Source organism: Rhipicephalus microplus, chromosome 2 (assembly GCF_043290135.1).
Source record: "Rhipicephalus microplus isolate Deutch F79 chromosome 2, USDA_Rmic, whole genome shotgun sequence".
Taxonomy (NCBI): domain Eukaryota; kingdom Metazoa; phylum Arthropoda; class Arachnida; order Ixodida; family Ixodidae; genus Rhipicephalus; species Rhipicephalus microplus.
The window spans coordinates 15782740-15806880 of record NC_134701.1 but is presented as its reverse complement, the minus strand read 5'-3'; the positions used below and the strand labels follow the sequence as shown (position 1 = coordinate 15806880).

The 24141-nt window shown below is 45.8% G+C and overlaps 1 protein-coding gene across 3 annotated transcripts in view; it reads right to left on the bottom strand.

The window, feature by feature from the left end:
* Positions 1-24141, bottom strand: part of LOC119169203 (uncharacterized) — a 341045-nt gene that overhangs the window by 102699 nt on the left and 214205 nt on the right. For 2 of the 3 annotated variants that reach the window (XM_075886226.1, XM_037420316.2), the window contains exon 7: positions 12275-12376. The exons of the other annotated variant lie outside the window; for it this stretch is intronic. In XM_075886226.1, coding sequence (XP_075742341.1) covers positions 12275-12376 — 102 coding nt within the window. The remainder of the gene's footprint in view (positions 1-12274; positions 12377-24141) is intronic. 3 annotated transcript variants of the gene reach the window in all.

Below are 24141 nucleotides of genomic sequence, written 5' to 3'. Positions count from 1 at the left end.
ACTTTTCAAATTTGGTAATGTCTTGTATTAAATGTTTTATACCAAAGCGACTTAAGAAGACTAGTGAAAAAACTCCTTAGATAATAAGGTAAATAATTCACTTAAAAATGCAATTGAAATGAAAATGTAAGAACAATAAAAGTAATCCTAGTGTACTAAACCAATCAGCCATTCGTAATCTTGAAAAGGATCTTAAATTACTTTTTAAAAAATCTAAACAAAGGTTTTTGGCATCACACACTCAAAATTCTTAAGGGAGGCACCTGATCAATTTTGGAGATAAGTTAACCCATCAACGAAAGCTCGCTCGATGACTCAGGTTACGCAGTTAGTTCCCCACCGCTGTGAGGTTTAATAAATACTTTGCTTCAGTGTTTACTGATGATAATGGCATTTTGCTGAACATTGCTTCACCATTTGACAGGTCACCTATAACAGACTTCGTAATTACCGAACAGGGCGCCTTCAACCTCTTGCTCAATTTGAATTAAAAAAAAAAAAAAAGCCCTGGGCCCGATGCTATCCCTAATGAATTTCTGTACAGATACGCTGGATGAAATTCCAAATATCTTGCATTAATTTTTAGGTCTTCCCTTCTTTAGGGTTCCTTACCCAAAGAGTGAAAAATAGCTAAAGTGATCCCAATTCCTAAAAGCGGTAGTTCTGATAAAGTTGGACGATTAGGCCAGTTGGTGAGTGTGATGCGGGTTCTTGTTGCTGATTTGTTTTTCTCCCGGGCTGAGCCTCAGAGAGTTTTGTTAATAAGGACAAAGCCGTTCGGTTTCCAAGAAACACACAAAAAGTTTAATTGAAAAGTAAAAAGGCAAAGATTCCTCACAAAACAAAACACTTAATAAACAGTTGACTGGGCATGACGAAACACATCTGTAAACACCCAACAAGAACGTTCAAAGTCAGTAACTAAACCTAACGTTCGAAAGGGGCTGAGTGATGGGAGTAGCGCAAGAGTATCGGTGCAGTCTCACCCACAAGTTGGTTTTCGGCGGTGATGAGAAACCGGAACGCCGTGACTCCTGCGTCACTGCGTGGGCTGGACGAGGACGAGGGAACGCTGGCTGCTGGCGACACGTCGAAAAGCCCTACCAAATCGTGATGGTTTCGGCTTGAGGAGCGTGGACACGTCGGAGACGGGAGAACGCAGGCTGGTGGCGACGCGTCCGGGAACTAGGGTCGACCTAGTCAATCAGCTGGGCGCACAGCTCGGGCCCGGAGCCCGACGGCTGTAGCTCGCCTGCCGGAACCGAAGTCCGCAGGCTCTGGAAAGGAGTTCAGGACCGGATGGCCACGGTCCTTTGGAGCGGGAACCCGACAGCAGGAGGCCCCGGCCGGTGGAAGTCCTGTAGGCTCGGGTCCGGAACCCAACGGCCCATCTTCAGCGCCCGGTCCGGTGACGACCTTCCGCTTGCACTGCCTGCCTCGAATTCCCCTTGCTCTGGTCTGCTCAGGCTCCTGCTTCAGCTCTGGCCCACTTGTCTCGTTCTCATTGGAGATACTGCTGTTTCGTGGTGTCAAGCCATTGGGCCTTGAAATCTCCGTGTTCGCTGCCCATTGGATGTTTTACCTTTTGTTTACTTCACGTCCTGCCACGCATCCTCGTGCTTGACGCTCTTTAACGTCGTCATTCTTGTTTAAGCAGCACCGCACGTGCACTCTGGTATTTCTCCTTTTGTTTTTTTTTTCTCCGTGACGCGCACTTTTCGAAGGCGCGCACTTTGAACGCGCACCACACATCACATACGCCCCCCTTTTATTCAAGTTTTTTTTTTTTTTTTAGAAAAAAAAAACTGCCGATGAGTGCGCGTTCTGCACTACGTCACAATTAAACCACATATTTGCACCACGCAGTTCAACACATCACCGGGCTACAGTTCGCTACATCGTCCAAATGTCCACACTTAAACTTTAGATTCACCCAATTGCATTTAAAAGTTCTGAAACCCGGAATAAACCTTTTTACTACAAAATCGACTATGGACAAAGCTACTTGTGTCCGCATCTAAAAGTCGAAGTCCAGAAAGAGCTACCGGTTTTCTAACCCTACACTCAGGTTATCGCGTCCCAAACCAGACGCACTGCCCTTCTCGCACGTTTCGAAAGTAACTGTGGCAAACATGCTTTTATGCACTTTCGCTGAAACGCGTGTCTGCGCCCCCGCCGGCCACATGAACGCTTACCGGTCACAGAGGAACAGGGCGCGGTCTCGAGCCGTCGGCGTCGACACGAAACGCACTGAGACACGAATGTCCAAATGCCACAATCTCTCACACAAATGCTTTCTTTTAGTTCACCATCTAATGAACACAAGCTCGGGGTGCCCTCAGCAAGCCCAAACGCTCCGACAAGCGTGTGAGGTTCCTGGATTCTTGAGAAGGGATGCCGTTGTGCTCGGTCATTATACAGCTCATCTTGAGTGGACTTAATTATAGGTTCAAAACCAATCACGTTCTCAGGTTCAAGACCCTGTCTGGCATTCTCCATACCTACCATCGAGCCCACCTCCGATTCGATACTGTTTATTTTGAAGAGTGCTTCAGCACTCCCATCGTGTTTTCTCGGACAAATAGCAGTTACGCTATCCTGTGAACTAGAATCCCCTCTCTCTCTGAGTGAGATATACGTATGGTCTAAGACCATTGACGTGGTGCCTGCTGCTACCTCTGTCGGTACAAAACAATCAGTGGCCACTATATCAGAGCCTTCATGGCATTCGCTGCCATCTTCCCAATGACGTTCCAGCGCTCCTTCCATGGAGCTATTGAGAGGTAGCCCTACCCCTTCCCGAAATGTGCTCGGCCTTTGAGACGTTCTGATACACACCTCATTCTGAATGGAACTTCTTTGTTCCCTGCTATCGAAGCTTTGCTCCACAACATTTTCCACAGCTTCTAGGTCGCCCATATCCAGGCGCTCTTCTTCATAGGTGCTTGGCCTCTCAGAGGTCCCCAAGCAGCTAACGGAAGTAATATGTTCCCAGCCAGAGAAGCTTTCCGTCGCTTCAACAAACTCCTCATGACTCCTGCCTTCTTGGCTGTCCACCTCTCTGCCTTCCTCTATCTGAGCTTCTCGCTCCGAAGTAAGGCTGTCGCGAGGTTCGAGGCCAACCTTGCAGGAATCGACTTCCCTCCAGCAAACGCTGCTATCGGAGCAAACATTCACCGCTTGCTCGACCTTCTGCATCGCCAGCTGCCCCCTTTTCGCCATCGCAAGCTCGAGTCGCCGCTCGAAGTCCACCCTCTCTAATTGGAGCTGCTGCTTCAGTATGCGTGTCTGACGCTCTAGCAACACTTTATTTTCACGCGTTACGCGCTCTAGCTCCTCCTTCTTAGCTCTAAGCACCAATTCAAGCTTTTCCTTCGCCGCCTTTCGTTCTGCAGCCCGTTGCTCACGCTCCCTCTCCATCCGCTCCTCGTACCATACTCTAAACTCCGCTCCCGTCAGTCCCATTTTATCCGCCAACTCAATTAACTCCCACGTGTTCGTCATCGTGTTAACCGCGTCAAAAAATCTACTGGAAAAACAAACGACTTTGTCCTGTCGCGGACGCCAATTTGTGATGCGGGTTCTTGTTGCTGATTTGTTTTTCTCCCGGGCTGAGCCTCAGAGAGTTTTGTTAATAAGGACAAAGCCGTTCGGTTTCCAAGAAACACACAAAAAGTTTAATTGAAAAGTAAAAAGGCAAAGATTCCTCACAAAACAAAACACTTAATAAACAGTTGACTGGGCATGACGAAACACATCTGTAAACACCCAACAAGAACGTTCAAAGTCAGTAACTAAACCTAACGTTCGAAAGGGGCTGAGTGATGGGAGTAGCGCAAGAGTATCGGTGCAGTCTCACCCACAAGTTGGTTTTCGGCGGTGATGAGAAACCGGAACGCCGTGACTCCTGCGTCACTGCGTGGGCTGGACGAGGACGAGGGAACGCTGGCTGCTGGCGACACGTCGAAAAGCCCTACCAAATCGTGATGGTTTCGGCTTGAGGAGCGTGGACACGTCGGAGACGGGAGAACGCAGGCTGGTGGCGACGCGTCCGGGAACTAGGGTCGACCTAGTCAATCAGCTGGGCGCACAGCTCGGGCCCGGAGCCCGACGGCTGTAGCTCGCCTGCCGGAACCGAAGTCCGCAGGCTCTGGAAAGGAGTTCAGGACCGGATGGCCACGGTCCTTTGGAGCGGGAACCCGACAGCAGGAGGCCCCGGCCGGTGGAAGTCCTGTAGGCTCGGGTCCGGAACCCAACGGCCCATCTTCAGCGCCCGGTCCGGTGACGACCTTCCGCTTGCACTGCCTGCCTCGAATTCCCCTTGCTCTGGTCTGCTCAGGCTCCTGCTTCAGCTCTGGCCCACTTGTCTCGTTCTCATTGGAGATACTGCTGTTTCGTGGTGTCAAGCCATTGGGCCTTGAAATCTCCGTGTTCGCTGCCCATTGGATGTTTTACCTTTTGTTTACTTCACGTCCTGCCACGCATCCTCGTGCTTGACGCTCTTTAACGTCGTCATTCTTGTTTAAGCAGCACCGCACGTGCACTCTGGTATTTCTCCTTTTGTTTTTTTTTTTCTCCGTGACGCGCACTTTTCGAAGGCGCGCACTTTGAACGCGCACCACACATCACAGTGAGACATGATCTAAGAGTACTACGCGGTAGAAAACACGGACGGGGAAAAAGACAAAGACAAGCGAAGTTCTGACAATGTAGCAAATTATCGGCCTGTTTCAATTATCACAGTACTTGCTCAAAACTGCTTGAACATATTGTAATGGACTAGTAAAAGATCGCTGTAACAATATCATTTCGAAACATCTATAAATTATATGAGTGAGCATAATATTTTATCCAACTGCCAACATGGGTTTCGACAGGGTTTGTCTACAACATCCCAGCTCATCGAATTAGTCCATGACCTTTCGAAAAATATTAACTCAAATGCGCAGATAGATATGATTTTCATAGACTTTGCGAAAGCTTTTGACAAAGCGTCACACAGTAAATTACTTTGGAAAATTATTGTTACGTTCCAAAATATTACAATCACAAAGTGGTTTTCGTCCTATTTTAAATCTCGTCAGCATTTTGTGGAAATCAATGGAACTAAATCTCATGTTTCAGCTGTCAAATCGGGAGTACCCCAAGGCAGTGTCCTGGCCCCACTTCTGTTCTTTTTATTTATAAATGAACTTTTGAATGAAATTGGCGTTTCTATTAGGCTATTTGCAGACGATTGCATCATATACAATAAAGTCGACACAATAAGTGACCAGATAAAATTGCTCGAAAATTTACAAAAAATAATAAAATGGTGTGATAAATGGCAAATGGTGCTGAACCCTCTGAATACAGTAGTTATCACAGTCACTAGGAAGAAAAATTATTTAAATTATACTTATTATATTGATAACCATGAACTAAAAAGAGTTGAACAACATAAGTACCCTGGTTTGAATTTTACAAGTGATCTTCGCTGGAATCATCACATAGATTATGTGTGTGCAAAAGCCACTAGGGCCCTATGGAGTCTTGGGCGCCATTTGCCGTTTGCGACACAACTAAATGTTCAGCTTACAAAGCACTTATTAGACCAATAATTGAATATGCAAAAATTGTCTGGGATCCATTCACGATTACAAACATCAAAAATTGAAAAAACTCAGCGTTTAGCAGTCCGGTTTATATTTAATAAATATCGATGGACAGATTCCCCATCTCAACTGTGTGCACTAGCGGAGCTACCCACGATTCAAGCTAGGACAAAACACGAAGGACATAAGTATCTTTACCTTATTATTAATAAACACGTTCATGTAAGGTATGCTGAATATTTCGATATGTTTAGTACTGAAACTTCTAGACATCGCCATTCAATGTTTATTCCTGCACCTGCTGTTTCTATCGATTGTTGTAACTATAGCTTTTTCCCAAGAACTATCAATGAATGGAATTCGTTCAGCGATGAAGCCGTTTCAAGCTCATCCATAGATATGTTTTTAAAACACCTAGCACATATCCTTGTTTGTAATTAATAATGCTCGACTTGTCTCTGCATGCTCTAGTACATTCAATGATTAAGTTCTGGGTTGCGTTTTTTTGATGACTTCATTCTTGTCCTTTAATTTGTTACCTCTGATTATATTGGTTAACTATGTTCTGTTCTTAGAAGGATCGCTATTTTTTTTTTCGTGTACTTTTTTTTTCCACTCCTGTAATAGCCCTGTGAAAGGGCTGACAGTATCCCTAAATAAATAAGCAGAAGTTTATTGCAGAGTTAGCTCCATGATGGGGAGGATTTTATGAAAGACTAATCAAAAGCTTTAAGACGTCCATATTTAAAACTATAGGAGCTCGACTTATGAACGAAGACCTACGGGCTGTTGTTGTTGAAGCAGAAGAAGTAATTAACAACTGGCTTCTTATGCATATGATGATCCTAACGAGTCCCAACCCATCACACCGGCGGATGTTATAGGAGGCAGGCAAGCAATTAATAAGCAGGAAAACAACAAACTTGGAGAATACAGTTTGCTCAATGACTGGAGTGCAAGAAAAGAGGCCATGATAACATAGTGGAACAGATGGAAAAAGGGAGTACTTGAGGGAGCATAAATGTGCCAGGAGAAAAACAGAAGCTCACACAACTATAGAAGAAGATGTCTGCAGGGTCGAAAAAATTTTCCCAGGCAAAGATGGACGGGTGAGAACATGCTTGCTTCGGACATCTGAAGAAAAACTGGTCAAGAGGCCGATTCAACTGCTGTATTCGCTCAAAGGCTGCTTTGGTTGAATCTGGCCGGCGGGAAGATGTAGAAAACAGATTGAAGCTAGAGTTCGGAGGCGAAGAAGAAGAGGTGGCCACACACTGTACATTTTTTTAGATGCTGTTACGTTTGGCCCGGGAATTCGTCTGGGCAAACGCCATTATGCGTAAGCTGGCCTACTAGGGAGGCTTTCAACCCCATCGGCGCCCAGTCTGCAAGACGCTGTCTGGTCGATGTTCCAGGAAGCAGTCGGGTCTCAACGAAAGCTTCGCGAGGCAAGCCTTTTGTTGAACGGGCTTGAACAGCGGGGGAACGGCGCCACTATGACAGTCCCATTAAGACAACCTCATGACTCGGCTTTTGTCATCAACGCAAGGCCATCTCAATGCACCGACAGCCCGGAAGCGTGGGAACGCGTCGAAGAAGTACTTCACCGAAATCGAGCGTTTGGACTGCCTGAAGCTGAAAACAGCGTGGACCGCTGCTGACGGTTGGGTTAGCGGCCATCTCTCCGGAAGAGCTCAGCTTTCTCTTTCTGGACTCTACCTCCTCGCCCTGCGGTGCCTTCAAGGCGTGGGCCGGGTGCGTCTTTGCCTGGTGCGTTCCTGGTACCATTGAGCCGTTACCGCCAGCCGAGCGGTGCGATATCTGCACCCTTTCTAGTGGGTGGACCACAAAGACTTCGTCCCCTGCTGTGTGGCAAGAGTGATCAGCGCCTCCTTCGGACAACGGTGACGGGGGGCTATAAAAGCTGAAGCAATTTTGTAAATAGTGCTGAATCTTGTACGGAATCATGAGCTGAACCTGTGTTGTACATAATGCGGGATCTCGATCCCTGTAGAGTTCTTATCTTCCTGCAACAATGTAAATAAACCTTCGTTCTACCTTACGAACGCGTCTCCTCACTGGTGAAGATCCGCTATGTGGACGACAGCGGGAAGCCAGCTACTTTAGAGAGCCCGCCGTGCCTGCCACCATCTACTCGTCCTTTTTACCCTTTACAACTGGTTGGCAGCGGTGACATGGACTTCATGACACGGTACTGATTGAATCAGAGGAATCCCCTACATTTGTGAGATGCAGGACCAAAGTACAACAGCAATCATGGAGGTGGAGACACAGCTAAAGGATGGTCTTTTGTACATTTGTGAAGACCTAGGTATAAAGGTTAAGGAAGGAATGGGCAGGCTACAAATTTAGGAACTGATTTTGCAAAACGCCAGTGAGGAGGAGATTGGATACACGTTACAAGCTTTCAAAAGGTTGGCAGAACAAAAACAGAAAATGAAGGAGCGAGAAAGGGAATGGGAAAGAGAAGAAAAGGAAAGAAGGGATAGAAAAGAAAAAGAAGAAAAAGAAAGAATGGAATGAGAGAAAGAGAGAGAGCAGTGGTAGGGAAGCCTGAAAGTAAAAGAAGAGACAAGATCAACACAGTGCCTAAGATGGTCTTACATAAATTCGAGGATCCATGCATTCGAAGAGGGTGAGGATATAGAGAGTTATCTAACCTCATACGAGAAGGTTTGCACAGACCTAGCGCTCGATGAAGATTATTGGTCTATTGCCTTATGCAGTGTTTTCCCATGCGACTTAATGGGTAGGATACACTACCTTTCCGAGGTACAGTTCAATAGGTACGATATAGCTAAGGCAGCTTTACTGCGGTGCTTCGGCATCAGAGTTGACAGAAAGCAAATTGGGTACAAGCTCACGAACGCTCCCGTGAAGAACGCGCGACAGCGTGCTGGTAGTAAAACCAAGCCTGAAAGAGGCCCCCGTGTCGCTTATAGCACCAAGGTGGGTAGTGAGCGAAAATGGGAGATAGTAAAACGGGAGCGAGGTGAAGAGCGTGAGCAAGCACTCGGCCTAGAGATTTAACTATCAGAACAGAAAGTCGAGGCAATGTGGTGGAAGATTCAGCCATCTATCTGCAACTGTAGCGCACGAGAAGTGCGATGATCAGATGAATGAGGTGCAGTCCAGAGCTTTAGAGAAGGCTAGCACATGTGAAGACAGCAGCAGGTTCGAAGACGAACCGAGTTTGAGAGCTGCTAAAGATGCTGCGCTGAGTAGAGAGGTTGACGAAGGCCTGAGCGAGTGCGACAAGGTGCTGTGCCAGTTAGATGCTAGCGAAACAGCTAGGGTAGCTGTAGACAGGCTGGTTCAGACCTCAACTGTGGTTGTCGCGATGGTGGATCTTGCAAACAATGTGGAAGTAGTCAAGGACAACGGAGAAAGCTCAGGAGAAGCAGCGAAAGTAGAGGATGAGAACAGTGCGGTTGTAGACAGCTCCCAGGAAATGCGAGCGAGATTGTTCTGTGAAAAACAGTGCCATTGTTCTTCAGTGTGTTGCCCTGTCCGCCAGTCTAGTATGTGAAATAGATGTTTCTTTAGAAAACCATTTGGACTGCGCGGGTGGGACAGCTGACGAAAGCTGTGTGAGGGTTGGCGAGCTTAAGAAGCGAGCGGGAAGCTCGGAAACGAGAGGCAAGAAGCGGCACAGACGCAAGAGACGTCGGAGAGTCGCGAGCGAGACAAAAGGCACTACGCGTGTTGAGGAAAGCTCGAAAAATTTGAGCGCAGTAGGCAAAGGAGGCGTCTCGCATCGGCGTCAAAATTGCTCTGCATGCGTCGGAGCCATTGGACGAAAAGAAAAGGAAAAGCAGGTTTTTCGCGAATGCATTCCCGTACAAGGCGTCAGTACTTCCTCAGTGAGCATGGCTGCAGCACAACGGGCAACATGCTGAGCAATCCTTTTTGCTTTGTGCTTCAGGTTTTTCTGGGTATCCATGTGGCACCAGACTATCTCCAAAGGGCATGCGCACAACACGGACCGGGGCCAGCTCTGCAATGGACGGCGGATGTTAAGAACAACACGTGTGACACGGCTGAACTTCGCTTCATCGTGCCAGCGTGGCTATCTACGACTGTGACGTCACATCACGTGCCGTATTCAAGGGCTATAAAAGCTCCCCCGGTTCCGTCGTTCGCCAGTGGTCATGGCTGCAGCACAACGGGCAACATGCTGAGCAATCCTTTTTGCTTTGTGCTTCAGGTTAGTCATCACCATCTTGCTTATTGTATACGTAGTGATGACCGATTTTTAGTGCTGCTGCCCTGCCCACTGTGTGTTCATTGCTTTCTTAACAGTGTTGTTCTGTTATCAAGGTATCTTTTGGCATGTGGGGATTTTGGCATGTGGGGATGGCTGTTAAGCGGTATGCAGAAGCAGTGACCCGCATCAATCAACCAACTACGTGAAATTAAGTTTTTTCTTTGAGATAAAAGCACGTAAGTCATAAATGAAGTTTGGTACATCCGCTAGTTTTGAAAGCGCGGTAGTGTGGTCGAGCGGAGCCGAAGAGTGTATGCTTAGTGCCATTTTTTGTGTAGCGCAAAATTGTATACCGTGTTAAAAGAGTAAAGGCGAATTTCAAAGAAGACTTTAAAATAAAACCAAAGCGAAGAAATGCTCATGTATAGAACAATTTGATACAGGGTATTTAGCGAAAACTTGCGGCAGTTTTGTTAGTTGCTCCTAAAGGGTAATGCATCTACACTTATTTTCATTGTGTGTGGGACGTTTTTTGTAAATGTTTACGTTCAGAAGTGTGTTTAGTGGTGCCTAGGTTATAGCGATATGACCTATGGTTAGGTGCGTTAGTATGCTAGCGCTCTTTGGATGAGAGTATGATGTCGTGCTAGGGCGCACAGCTAAGTCCTGTGTGTTCTTTAAAAAACATGGGCTGACATGAGACTACATCAACCAAATAAGCGTGTTCGTATATGAAGTTTATTCATTTTGTTATTTTAGTGAGTGCTTAAGGATCATGTGATCTCTTGAGCTGAGCGGTAAGTTTACCGAACGATGAGGTTAGGGGTGCGTTTTAAGGAGTTATAAGACGCATTTAGATCTGTTGTGAATGAGTTTTAATTGGCATCAGGGTGTCCTACAAGTAGGTACTCTCGACTACGCCTTGAAAGTATGTAATGAGAGAATAAAAAAAATGTGCCCAGATACCTTTTGTAGCTTCAGGCTGCATTTGTGTGAAAATTAAGTAGTTGTCTTTCATGAAATCAGTCATGAAGTTAGTTGATATAAGTTACAATTTAGTCGCACGGATGGTGGGAGAAAGCTAGTTTTGAAAGAGTGTGATTATGGCTATCTGGGGCAAAATTGTATTTGCCTTTGTGCGCTTTTTTCGCACGGCGAACTGTTGCATCTTTAGTAAGCATCTCCACATCCATGATTGTAACTTTGGCGGCACAAAATTGTGTCAAAATTTTAGCGTACAGGTTTTTCTTTTGCTTGTGTTTCTTGAGAAGCCTGGGGGATTTTAAGGGAGTCCAATGTGCTTGACTACAGCATGGTGTTGTGTGGTTCGTCTTTCTGTTGTCGATCATTGTGAGGTGGTTTGGGAGTTGGTTACAAGTTTGCAGCTGGAAGGTCCAAGCCAGGCCATCGTCCTCGTCACCAGCTATTTTCTTCGTGCCCAGCGGTTGGGAGCGCTGTCCAGCTAAGATTTTCTGGGCGGCGGAAAAGCTGTTACGTTTGGCCCGGCAATTCGCCGGGCCAGACGCCATTGTGCGTAAGCCTGTCTACTAAGGAGGCTTTCAAACCCATTAGCGCCCAGTCTGCAAGACGCTGTCCGGTCGATGTTCCAGGAAGCAGTCAACCCCAACGAAAGCTTCGCGAGGCAAGCCTTTTTGTGAACGGGCTCGAACAGCGGGGGAACGGCGCCAATCTGGTGGTCTCATTAAAATAACCTCGTGACTCGGCTTTGGTCATCTACGCGAGGCCATCTAAACGCACTGACAGCCCGGAAGCGTGGGAACGCGTCGAAGAAGCCGTTCACCGAAATCAAGCGTTTGGACTGCCTCAAGCTGAAATCAGCGTGCGTGGACCGCTGCTGACGGTCGGGTTAGTGGCCATCTCCCAGGAGGAGCTCAACTTTCCCCCTCCGGACTATACCTCCTCGCCTTGCGGTGCTTTCAAGGCGTCGGCCGGGTGCATCTTTGTGTGGTGCATTCCTGTTACCATTGGACCGTATCGCCCAGCCGAGTGGTGCAATACTGCACCCTTTCTGGTCGGTAGACCACAAAGACTTCATCCCCTGCTCTGTGACAAGAGTGATCAGCGCCTCCTTCAGACGGTGGTAACGGCTGGCTATAAAAGCCGAAGCATTTTTGTTAATAATGCTGAATCTTGTACAGAATCATGAGCTGAACCTCTGTTGTACTTCTTTGTTCTACCTTACGAACGCGTCTCCTCACTGGCAAAGATCGGCTATGCGGACGACGGCGGGGAGCCAGCTACATTATAAAAAACCCGCCGTACCTGCCATCATCTACTCGTCCTTCCTACCCTTTACAATGCTCGTTCTGTCAATAATAAACGAAGACGTCTCGTATCTACGGTCTCTCTAGTCCTTCCGAAATTCAAAACTCTCACTTTGCTGTGGTGGCTATCTTATCTAAAGAGAGAGCCCAAAGTGAGCCACACTTACCGAGGCGTCGGGGCAGCCAGCCCTTGACAGTTCGCCCTCTCTCCACGTCGACCAACACCCGGCGCCCATCAATCTTCTTCCCGTCAGCGTGCTTGTAGGCCGCTGATAAAAACGTCACCATTGCAACAACTCAAAACATGCACAACCACAGCGTCCAGAAAGGGACACCCACGCCCCAGCAAGAAGCAAATGACATAACAGCAGCACACGTGCCAAAAGTGGCCTCAAGTAAGCGGCAGTGATCAGCTTGCTAGAAATATTGAGATGAGTATGGAAAGTTCTCCCTGTATGCCTAATTCTGCCATGATATGTGGGGGTTTAACGTCCCAAAACCACCATATGATTATGAGAGACGCCGTAGTGGAGGGCTCCGGAACTTTCGACCACCTGGGGTTCTTTAACGTGCACCCGCCTAATTCTGCCAAGACATAAGTGAAGAATATCAGTTTCTTTCTAGAAAGAAAAAAAAAACATCAATACAACCAACAGTACCATTCCTGCCTGTGCTAGAAGAGTCATCGAAATAATAGCCATCACTTCTGTATGGTCACTGTTGCCTTGCTCGAGCGTGTTCCCAATGAAGCTCACTTACCGGAGTACTTACCGGAAGCTCACTCGGAACTTACCACCACTCCGGTTAGTGACAATCGCATGTACCCAACAGCACCCCTCCTTGAGCCCACACTACATGACCACACTTCACCCTTCACAAGCAAGCTGTTCAATTGAACACCATCAGTACATTGCAACACTTGGTAAGTGTTGCAAAGTCCTGCTACATACAGAGACCCCTTTCCATCTAAAACACTCTAAAAGCACTTGGGAATTCAATTGACGAGTTATATGGATGCTGGAGGTACCTAAAGTCTCGCACACATCATTTATGCCAAGAGTAGCCTCGATGAAGGGCTTCGTAGAGCCTCATCAAAAGTAAGCTACAAGAATGGCAGCTACATATGATACTATTATTTTCACCACTGCTGCCTACCACACAACTTCTGAAAAAAAAAAAAAGAAAAAAAAAACTTGTCAATCGCTTTTGACAGCACGTGTGCCACGAGAAAAACACAGGTTACACACAAACAAACAGGATAGAAGCCGTGCATGACAACAAAACAGTAACAGCTATGCTACATATAATCAAATTCTGACCATGTACTAGAGAATTCTATGCTTCTTTAGACGAGCAGTAAAAAGTAACACAATTACAAACTTGTGACTCACACATCGAATACTTTCACAAAAACTCAAAGAAACTTTAGGTTTTTATTGGATGACACTATACCCAAATAATAAAATAAAGGGGTTTAAACAGCAGGTTCTTTTTTTTCGCCTAGTTTAGTGGACTTCCTTTGTATAATGTCTTGAAGCTGTCACTCCTTTGGCAATACTGAATAAAAAGTAAACAGCAATGTAGAAGAACATTTGTACATAGAGAAATAATATAAATATCAAATATGTTTTACTGCTATAGAATAAATGTAACACTCACAGAGCAGCCAATATGCAAATATGCATATTTTAACACCAATGCACTATTTTGTTACCAATACTGCATGCATTTCTCTGAAACTGTTGAGGGTCAATGTGTACATGTTCTGTGCGCTTGAAAAATACACAACTTTTTCAACTCTGTTGATCCTGCAAGTACTGTCACTCTGCTGGATTTTTTTTTTCTTTTTCATGTAGTTAGCTTTTGCTTTTCATTTGAATGAGTGATAGGACGGGCTGTTGTCTATTGCTCGCGTGTCTCGCCATTCAAGGCAGAAAGTTTATAAGTGCTTTCAGTTCACTGTAGTTATGACTACTGCTGTGCATCCAGTTACTAAGCTTACATAATGCCACCGCTTGATATACCACCTACAATGTTGTCACTTCAGCTGCTCACAGTAACAGTTAGAAGCAATACCACTGTATACACTAAAGCATCATCACTTTTTTTCCTAACGTGAACATTTTTAACATGAAATATTTCCAGTAACGAACGTATTTCTTGTTACTAAAAGAAGCTTCTTTTCCATCCTTATTGTTCCTAAATAAGCAATGCATCATACCCAAAGAAAACATTCTTGTCACTCAAAATTAAGCATCAGCACTTTTTTTTTCCTAGCATGCGCATTTTTAACAATGAAATATTTCTTGCAATGGACACATTTCTTATTGCTGAGAATTTCATCCTTATTGTTCGTAAATAAGAAATGCATCTGTGTCCACAGAAAACATTCTTGTCACTCTAAATTAGGTTCCAGCAAATAATTTTGAAATACCTCACTCTGTAGAGTTCAATACCATGCCACAAAAATAGACTCTCATACACAATTTCCTAAAGCTTACGTTTCAGTTGGGGTGTGCAAATATCAAAAATTTTTTTAATACAAATCAAATAGCAATACATACTTCAAATATGAATCGAACAATCAAGAGATGCAACGATTTTCTACAGTAGCCTTTTACTCTACCAGATATGTATTTATGTTGAAACATAAAAACAGTACATTTGTTAGCTATGCTAGTCTGCTATTTCACAAAAAGATGCCACCATTTGTACTTGCTAAGAAGAGCTCAATAGTTGAGCTTGAGGCTGTGCTGTCTTAGGTTTTTTTTTTCACATAATGAAAAAAAAAAAATTGTCTATCTTTATTCGTTTGGTCGCACTTTATTAAAAAAAACAAAGGTTTAATACCTGCTATGATGACTAGGGTGTACGAGCCCGCTGTTAAATTCCTACTAAGGCAGTCGCATTGCGATCACATGAAATGTAACAGTTAGCACCCTTGGTGATCAGTAGAGACCAGATTATAGGCAAATGCCTATTTTGTTCCTTGCATTCTTATCGTGCCATTTTGATATATGAGCGTGAATTGGAGGTTAAGGGCTTTCAGGGTGTTTTTATAGTGCCTATAAATGCCTATTCTGGGTATTCGTGCCTACATGCCTATATGTGCCTATAAATGCCTATTTTCCAAGTGAGCGCATATACGAGTGCTATTTAAGCCAAAATTTTGTTTTCGAGCGTGGTGTGAGACCGTTATTCATGTAAAAAAGGCCGCATTGATATTTCCGAACACTATAAGGTTCAACGAAGACAAAGCTGACATGCTGCGAGCGATTGAAGAAGGAGCATGAGGAGTGCAAAATGCTTTATTTCTACAGCCCTAAGTAAAAGCATGTCTCAGCGTCTACAGGAGAAAGAGGAGAGAGAATTAAAGATGGGGTAAGAAAATGAAAGTCACGTCTATAGCCGAGGACGCGGCGACCACCTTCTACAGACAGCTGTCCAGTGCCCTGAAGGAACAGAAGAACCGCCCTAAAAACCTGAGTGTTGCGGCTGAAAGGAAGAGAAAATTTTTCTGGACAGCCACGGGTAGCTGGAGAACGAATGAAAAACCATGGAAGGCCACTCATGGAATGCTCTTGTTGATTCAGTGGTGGCGAAGGTCGCCGAATCGTTATACTTTGTACAGTGAAGCCTGAGACAGGCGCTGGTGTTTTTACAGCGAACCGTGTATTTAGCATACATTCACCCTATGCCTGAATACACTTGTGCCATATGAGATCCCTTGGCATATGTCTTTAAGTCACAAACATGAAAGTGACAAACATGAAAAAATACAGAACAGGACTTGAAAGTTTGTCCAAAGCCATTACTCAAAAGTGACAGCTCTAACAATATTAAAAATGAACTAGGATGAGAATTACTATCATTGTGTCAAATCATACTGCTGTTAAAGCTCTTATGTCAAGCATTTCATGATGAAACTTGCATTAGAAAATTAATGTACCTAAACAGTCCTCATTGTGCAATAAGATATTAGAATTTCATATCAGATATAAATTTTCTATCAATTTGTTTTTTGTTAGTTTCATGACAGAATGAAATGGCTTAAAAAGAACAAAGTGTGTTGTGTTAATGAAAGCGTGTTTTCTTCGACATTGTAATCTATCTGCTGCGGCACCTTCGGGTAAAAAATGTGCATGCGGCTTTTGTTTTGTTTGTGATTTACACTTTGATGATATATGGTGTTTTTTTGGCGCAAGGGCCATTTGATGGCCAAAGAGCGCCAGTGATTTACACTTTAAGCGATCATCTCTAGGTGACCTATTATGTTGTAGTTAAGACACTAGAAGTTCTTGAGTGTCCAACGAAAAGAGTTTTACCACGGTGCTTTTTCGAATTGGTTCCCTATGAGCCACTAAAGCATGATGTGAAGAAACAAGCTTGAGTCCCTTGCCTCTCGTGCCATGTAGCCATCGCGAGCTTCATGCCTTTCCTGTTCTCTTCAGTATCGATGCTGGAGAATCACATGACGCATACACACTAAGCACAGCATGGGTAATTAAGGTCACGTGCGCATGACGTGCCCCAGCCTTCATGTGCACATACGCCATCGATATTGTGTCGTTTCGGCATTCTCTGTTGTGTATTACCAGTTTCTGTGGGATGAATCAGTCAGTGCGTGTACTTTAGGAGAGGCTGACAAGGATCATGTATTGTGACTGCGATACACCATGTCGCTCCTATGAAACTGTGGTCAGAGACAACGCACCAAACACAAGCTACGTGTTGCCAGGGTTGGCAAAGGCACGATGTAAGAACAAGGAGAAGACAGGAAGCAAAATGGGGTAGTAGTAGTAGTAGTATTAGTAGTAGTAACAGTGGTAGTATGTGTGGTTTTACGTAAAAAAAAACATGATATAAACAAAAGGGATGCCATAGTGGAGGTCCCCGCAAATTTTGACCATCTGGTGTTCTTTAACGTGCACTGACATCATGCAGTACACAGGCATCTACTTTTTCGCCTCCATCTAAATGTGACCGTTGCGGCCACAATCCAACCCACAGCATGCGGGTAAACAGCGGAGCACCCTATAGCGGCTGGTCTACTGAGGTGGACGCAAAACGAGGGCGGATTATTGAATAGCATCTCCAGGCTATACAAAACAAAAATAAAAATAATAATCTTAGATTCGGTTTGTGTGTTTTATTTTTTCACAGCTTTCATTCATTATACTGATTTTTAAAGGGCAGTGCAAAGACACAGGGAAAAGAAAGACAGAGAAAAAGAGCGCAGTCTTTCTTTTTCCTTTTTCTTTGCGCTTCCCTTTCAAAATGATATGAAGCAGCTAGCCCAAACAAAAGTGCTCCTCATTCATGCTACACAACAGAACACACAAATTGCACATGCCAAGTAATGTCCCGTGTAACGCTTTTAATGAGATACCGTTTAAAATGCAGAATATAATCAGGAGACGGGACATTTTTTTATCTGTTTTTCTAAATATAGCTAGCATTTAACGAAGTTCTGATGAAGAGCGTATAGTGTGTGACGTCAGTCCACCAATGTCAATGTAAAGGAGCGACGTAAAAACAAGACCAATCTTTGCTGTACGTCACTCCCTAGATCTTGGGGTGCACGCACGCGAGAAGGGTAAGTGGTATTCATTAGAAATTGAGCGTTTTTCTGCAACATGTAATTTTGCAAATCTTAACAGGACTGATCTGGAAGGCCCAGTGCACCATTACGCTTGTCAGCTCGAAATGCCCAAATGTAGTGAGGGGCCCTTAAAGGTGTTCATCGATAGGAAAGAAATTGGTCCTATGCAATTAGACCTAACATCCCTCTCTTCCAGGGTGTCAGTGGTCTGGTTATCTGCTCCTGCACTGCTCCTCCCAGCCACAACGAAACGAAAGAGACCCAGGAGAGTGTTAATTAAATAGTGGAAACTTGACGCACAATGCTAGACATTAAAACGAAAGAACAAATACTGCAAATCGCGTGGGAAATGCATGCCTATGTTCAGTCGTTGGTATCTTTCTACTATCTTAAACAATTTTTTTTTTTGCTTCTTGCCATTGATACAAGTCATCAACATCATTGTTTTGGGATATTTCAATTTTTGTAGAAATTTATTGTGCCTATAATCGTGATCTTTAGGGCCTAAAACGGTGTTTTACCTGCCTGTCTTTGGCACCTAAAACACAATTTTCTAGTGCCTAAAAATCCGGCCTCTAGTGATCAGTTTATTCACGTTTCTACATTCTCGGTTATGGAACGTACGATGCAAGATTTTATTGTTTTCATTTCCATTTTTGCCCCAGTTCTCACCGGTTGACACACTAAGGCAAACAAAATTACTAGGGGCATCTTTCAACTATACAACCATACTCCTTATCTGGCTTGCTTTTGTTCCCTACATGCTCGCCATTTTTCTATCGAGAGTGCTCTGTCACGCCGATAGCTGTACGATCATGACCGAGGAGTACCTGTACCGTAATGATAATGCAAAGAAGGCACCCTAAAAAAATTATATTATATGACAGAAAGACACCTAAAGAGCCACAATTCTCTGTGGCGACGGCACTATTTTGCCGCACCGCGACCACCTCCTGCGCACTGGATGCTGACACCAGTAAAATGATGGTGGCAAAACCGAGCTCGCAGGACCAGACTTAGGAAGGATTTATTGCAGAAGACGCTGCCGCGAGAGTGTGATGCGCTTTTCAAAGGCGCTGTCGGGAATGTGCAGCATAATTACGCAGTAATTGCCTCAAATTTCCATTACCTTGTGTGATGACGCCATTGTAACGTTGCCGAAATTGCATGACATTATCTTTGCATGAAAAAACACTTGAGCTCATTTGCACGATCTCACGCTAACATCAAATCATTTCAGAACTAAGTATGACAAGGAATATATGCTGACAGAGCGTCACAGCTGACGGAACTCGTCAGCTTCATCAACGCTCCCGCTTATGTTTTTATGGTGATTTATTAGCGAGAACCCGCGAAGCTATACATGATACACGTTACTTGCTGTATCATCAAGCTGAGTGTCCCTAGCTAGTTGCATGCAGTGCATCATCTACTAAGCTCACTCAGTCAGCACCACTACTGTAACGTACCCGAGCATTTGCCCTCGCGTAGTGAAATTTTTTTCTTTGTGCTCCGTTAACTCTAGATTGTGCAAAGGTGCCGTGAGTATTTTGGCGAGTTGCTTTGATTTTGACGAGTGATGCACACTTTATTGAAGCAGTCCCGCGCCCAAGGGTGTAGCAGCGAATGACGCACGTTCGGTACAGTACACTTATGCGATGGGTAAAGGCCACACGTACCCACTAAGCCACACGTACCGGTGAGGAGGCAGTTCACCATCAAGATTCTTTAAGATATTTATCGTGGGCAGATTTGTCACGGTGATGTGACGACGCATTTGTCTACAGCCATCATCACGCCCTCATGCACTTACATGCAGCCATCATAGCACTTGCGCCAAGTCATAGGAATCACTGCATGATCTATCGTTGATTCACTTATCGTAAAAGCAAGAAATCAGAAGTTCTTTACAGTAACATATGCAACCGAATACACAGGATACTTCGAATATTCTAAACTTTCAAATAGGTGGCTTTTGAATCGAAATGAATATTATAATTGCAATATCTGATGACTATTTGAAGCTTTCGAATATTTGCACACCCCTCCTTTTCAGAGGTTAATTAGTGAGCATCTGCTGCTTCTCAATCAGGAATGTTATAAGCTATAGTCATACACTACTCTCCTGAGAGATAGAGCTCATTTAAACCGAAATATAAAAAGGATAATATTTTCTGCCTTTTGTCGCGAGGCATGGCTTAGTGTCCTGCTCTCCTGCAATAATGCAAATACTTGCAATAATAATTACTAATGCATGACACGAAAAATTACATACAAAAGTTTACTCATTATCGTAGAGCTCCATGTTTTCGATTTTATACGAAAAAATCTGATAAACATTCACTCGTAAAATTTTTGACAATTTGTATCCACCTAATGCTGGTTCTGTTTGTTATTGAAAGGGCAAGTTATAAGTGCTATCAGTGATGGAAGTGACTTTTTACTTTTTGGAGCATACTTTTGAGCAGGAGAAGTACTACTTTAGAGAAGTTTGCAAAAGAGTGGCTACTTGGGCTGGTTGGTATTGCATTTTTGAAAGAAATATACTTTCTTAGTGCACAGGGAACGTTTTCAGAAGGAAGATAGAGCCAAGATATAAGACAGAGCGCACACTTACAACCAATTTTATTGCACAGATGGCGGGAATATATATACATTCAATAGGGCAAGGAGATACATTCAAGAGAGCGAGGAGGTTACCAAATGGCTGCCGAGTGGCCGCCCACTTGGCAGCCACTTGGAAAGTCACTATGTAATTGTGGGTGCACACCGAAGTTTGATGAATGCCATGTAATGGCAAGGTATAAGGACAAGACGGCACGTGAAATATATTGCCACCTGATATGCTTGGGTGAGATCCGGGAGTGGAAGAAGACAAAGACGATCTGTCTGAGCTGCTGCTTGGCTAGTCGACTCAACGAACCCAATAAACCGACTTTGTCTTAAGAAACGTGACAAGACTGGTGGAGTTGCTGGGTACAACGTCTCACGATCCACCCGATGCCCAAGACCCCGTCCAGCAGCCGGAACACAAGCCCTGCACCCGTGGACACTCCTGTTCACAGAGTAAGCCGCCGCCAACGAGGCCTACCACCTGAGACACCAACCACTGACTATGGCAGCGACTATGACTTCGACACAAGATCCCGTGCAAGCTCCGACACATTCTACGCCGATCTACTGCACTGTACAGAACCCGCTCATGCCTAGCCCTTTTCATGGAGAGCAGCATGAAGATGTTGACGACTGGCTGAGTGAGTTCGAACGTGTCGCAGCGATAAATTACTGGGATGATGCCGCGAAGCTCCGGAACGTGTACACTTGCCTGAAGGACGGTGCCAAGACGTGGTTTTTGAACAGGGATGATGTTCTGACATATTGGCGCGAGTTCCAGCGTCGCCTTCAGGAGACCTACAGGAGTCCCGACCGCCGCGAACGAGCGGAGCGTGCACTACAATCACGCATCCAGATGCCAAACGAGACCGTCTCGATGTACGTTGAGGATATGACACGGCTTTTCAAGCGAGCGGATCCTGCTATGGCAGAGGAAAAAAAGTTGCGCCACCTCGTGCGTGGTGTGAAGGAACAACTTTTTGCTGGTTTGGTGCGTAGTCCCCCTAGGAGTGTTGCTGAGTTCCTTACTGAAGCGGCAACAATGGAGCAAGTACTGCACCAACGGACTGCCTTGTTTGACCGTCAAGTGAATGCTGCCTCCACCCCCGAAATTTTCGCCACCCCTGGGAGCAAGAGCCCCGAATGGATTCGCGAGATCATCCGATCTGTCGTCCGGGAAGAAATGAAAAAGATGTACGGGACAAGACCAATCGATGTTGGTTCTATCACCAGTGTCATCCGTGACGAGGTCACACAGGTGTTGCACGCCCATCGTTTTCCGCTGATGTCGGTTGATCCGGAAACGGCTCCGGTGTCTACTGACAGTCGCCGTCGTATGTACGCGGAAGCCTTGCGATCTGCCACGCCTCGTTCAGGTGAAGGAGTCCCGACCCAGCCAGTGCCGCACGTCCCGATCCAGACAGTGCCGCACGTTCCGCTTCAGACAGTTCCATACGTCCCGATCCAGACAATGATGCCGTCAGTCGCGATTCAGTCGGCGCACGCTGGTTTGGACATCGATGGTCGCCGTGCACCGACGCGCAAGTCTGATATCTGGCGTACGCCGGACAGATGACTCCTCTGCTATCATTGCGGTGAGGCTGGTCACATTTACCGCGAATGCCCATACCGGCAACTTGGCCTGCGTGGATTTTCCGTCAATTCACCTCGTCCCCAAATTGGTCAAAGGCCGAGGGACATCGAAGAATATCTCGCGCAACAGCGTGCACCCTTTACACGACGTCAATCACGGTCACCATCTCCGAGGAGACCCGCAGCCACTGGGTCACGTTTCGATGTGACGGCACGGGAACGCTCTCCAAGCCCCCGTCGGGAAAACTGAAGGCAGCGGCCTTCGGGGGCAAGGTCGCTGGGACTCAAAGTGCGGAAGACCTCCCATTGACGCTTGCACGCAACACGGAAGACATTCAACCAGAGAATAATCGCAGTACCGAAGGAACGCCGAAATCCACATCTGAACCCAGTGACCGCGTGTCACTTGACATACCTGTGCTGATTGACGGTTTTCAGGTCAATGCATTGATAGACACTGGTGCAGACTATTCGATTATCAGCGGGAGGCTAGCCAAAGATCTCAGGAAAGTGATTACGCCGTGGAATGAAACGCGAATTCGAACTGCTGGAGGACACGTTGTAACACCACTGGGTCGCTGTACGGCAAGAGTTAAAATTCGTGCGTCAACGTTTGTGCTCAGCTGCCTCGTTCTGCGCGACTGTGCACGTCAGCTGATTATCGGCATGGACTTCCTTCGGGAATACAGTGCCATCATAAATCTCGTTGAACGCATCGTGACCTTCTCGACTCAAGGCGCAACAGATCGAGACGCTGATAACTGCCGTAGACCTGCACTGCGTGTTGCTGATGACAGTGTGACGCTGCCGCCCCGAGCGACTGTTCCCCTCCAAGTCATTGGTGAAGACCCCCGGGACGGTGACGTGGTGGCTGAAAGCAACCTATCACTTCTGCTACTCCAAGGTGTATGTGCTGCCCGAAGTGTTGTGCATGTCTGTAACGGACAGTCACAAATACTAGTTACGAACTTCAACTACGAGCACCAGCATCTTTTCCGCGGAACCACCGTAGCATATGGAGACCCTGTTGCCGACGTCACGGAGTGCTTCGCGTCCGAGGAAACGCATGAGGATGAAGAATTCCTAGACCACATCGACATTAATTCGACGCTGTCAGACAAGAGAAAGGCTGCACTTCATGACCTTTTAAAGGAGTTTCGGTCTTGCTTCGCCTCTTCTTCCAAAGTCCATCAAACACACCTCGCCAAGCATCGAATTATTACCGACGATGACGTCCGCCCCATCCGGCAGCAGCCTTATCGCGTTTCTTCCAAAGAACGTGTGGCTATTCAGACACAAGTGAAAGATATGCTCGATGACGGGATTAATCAACCATCCAGCAGCCCTTGGTCCTCGCCAGTCGTTCTAGTGAAGAAAAAAGACGGAACGCTGCGATTTTGTATTGACTACAGGAAGCTTAATAGCGTCACGAAAAAAGACGTTTACCTGCTTCCACGGGTCGACGACTCTCTCGACAGATTACGACGCGCGAAGTATTTTTCGTCCATCGATCTAAAGAGTGGCTATTGGCAAATTGAAGTGGATGAACGAGACCGAGAAAAAACTGCGTTTGTGACTCCAGACGGACTTTACGAATTCCGTGTTCTTCCCTTCGGCCTCTGTTCTGCCCCAGCCACTTTTCAGAGGATGATGGACACAGTTCTCGCTGGCTTGAAGTGGCAAAGCTGCCTTGTCTACCTCGATGATGTGGTCATCTTTTCCGAGAGCTTCGAAGAACATCTGAAGCGTCTGAGAAAGGTTCTGGACGCCATTCGCACAGCTAAACTCACGCTGAAACCCCAAAAATGCCATTTCGGCTACGAAGAGCTGAAATTTCTGGGGCATGTCATTAGTGCGGATGGAGTGCGACCTGATCCAGACAAAACTGCTGCTGTCGCCGCCTTCCCTGTTCCATCAGATAAAAGGGCAGTACGCCGTTTCCTCGGCTTGTGCGCGTATTATCGCCGATTTATCGCCAACTTCTCGAAGATAGCTGAACCTCTTACGCGACTCACTCGGGATGACGTGCCTTTTACTTGGAGCGCATAACAAGATGCAGCGTTCACAGAGCTACGGCGGAGAATGCAAACAGCCCCTGTTCTTGCCCATTTTGATGAGGACGCTGCTACAGAAATTCATACAGATGCCAGCAACGTCGGACTTGGCGCTGTCCTTGTACAATGACACGGTGGCGTTGAACATGTAATAGCTTACGCCAGTCGTACT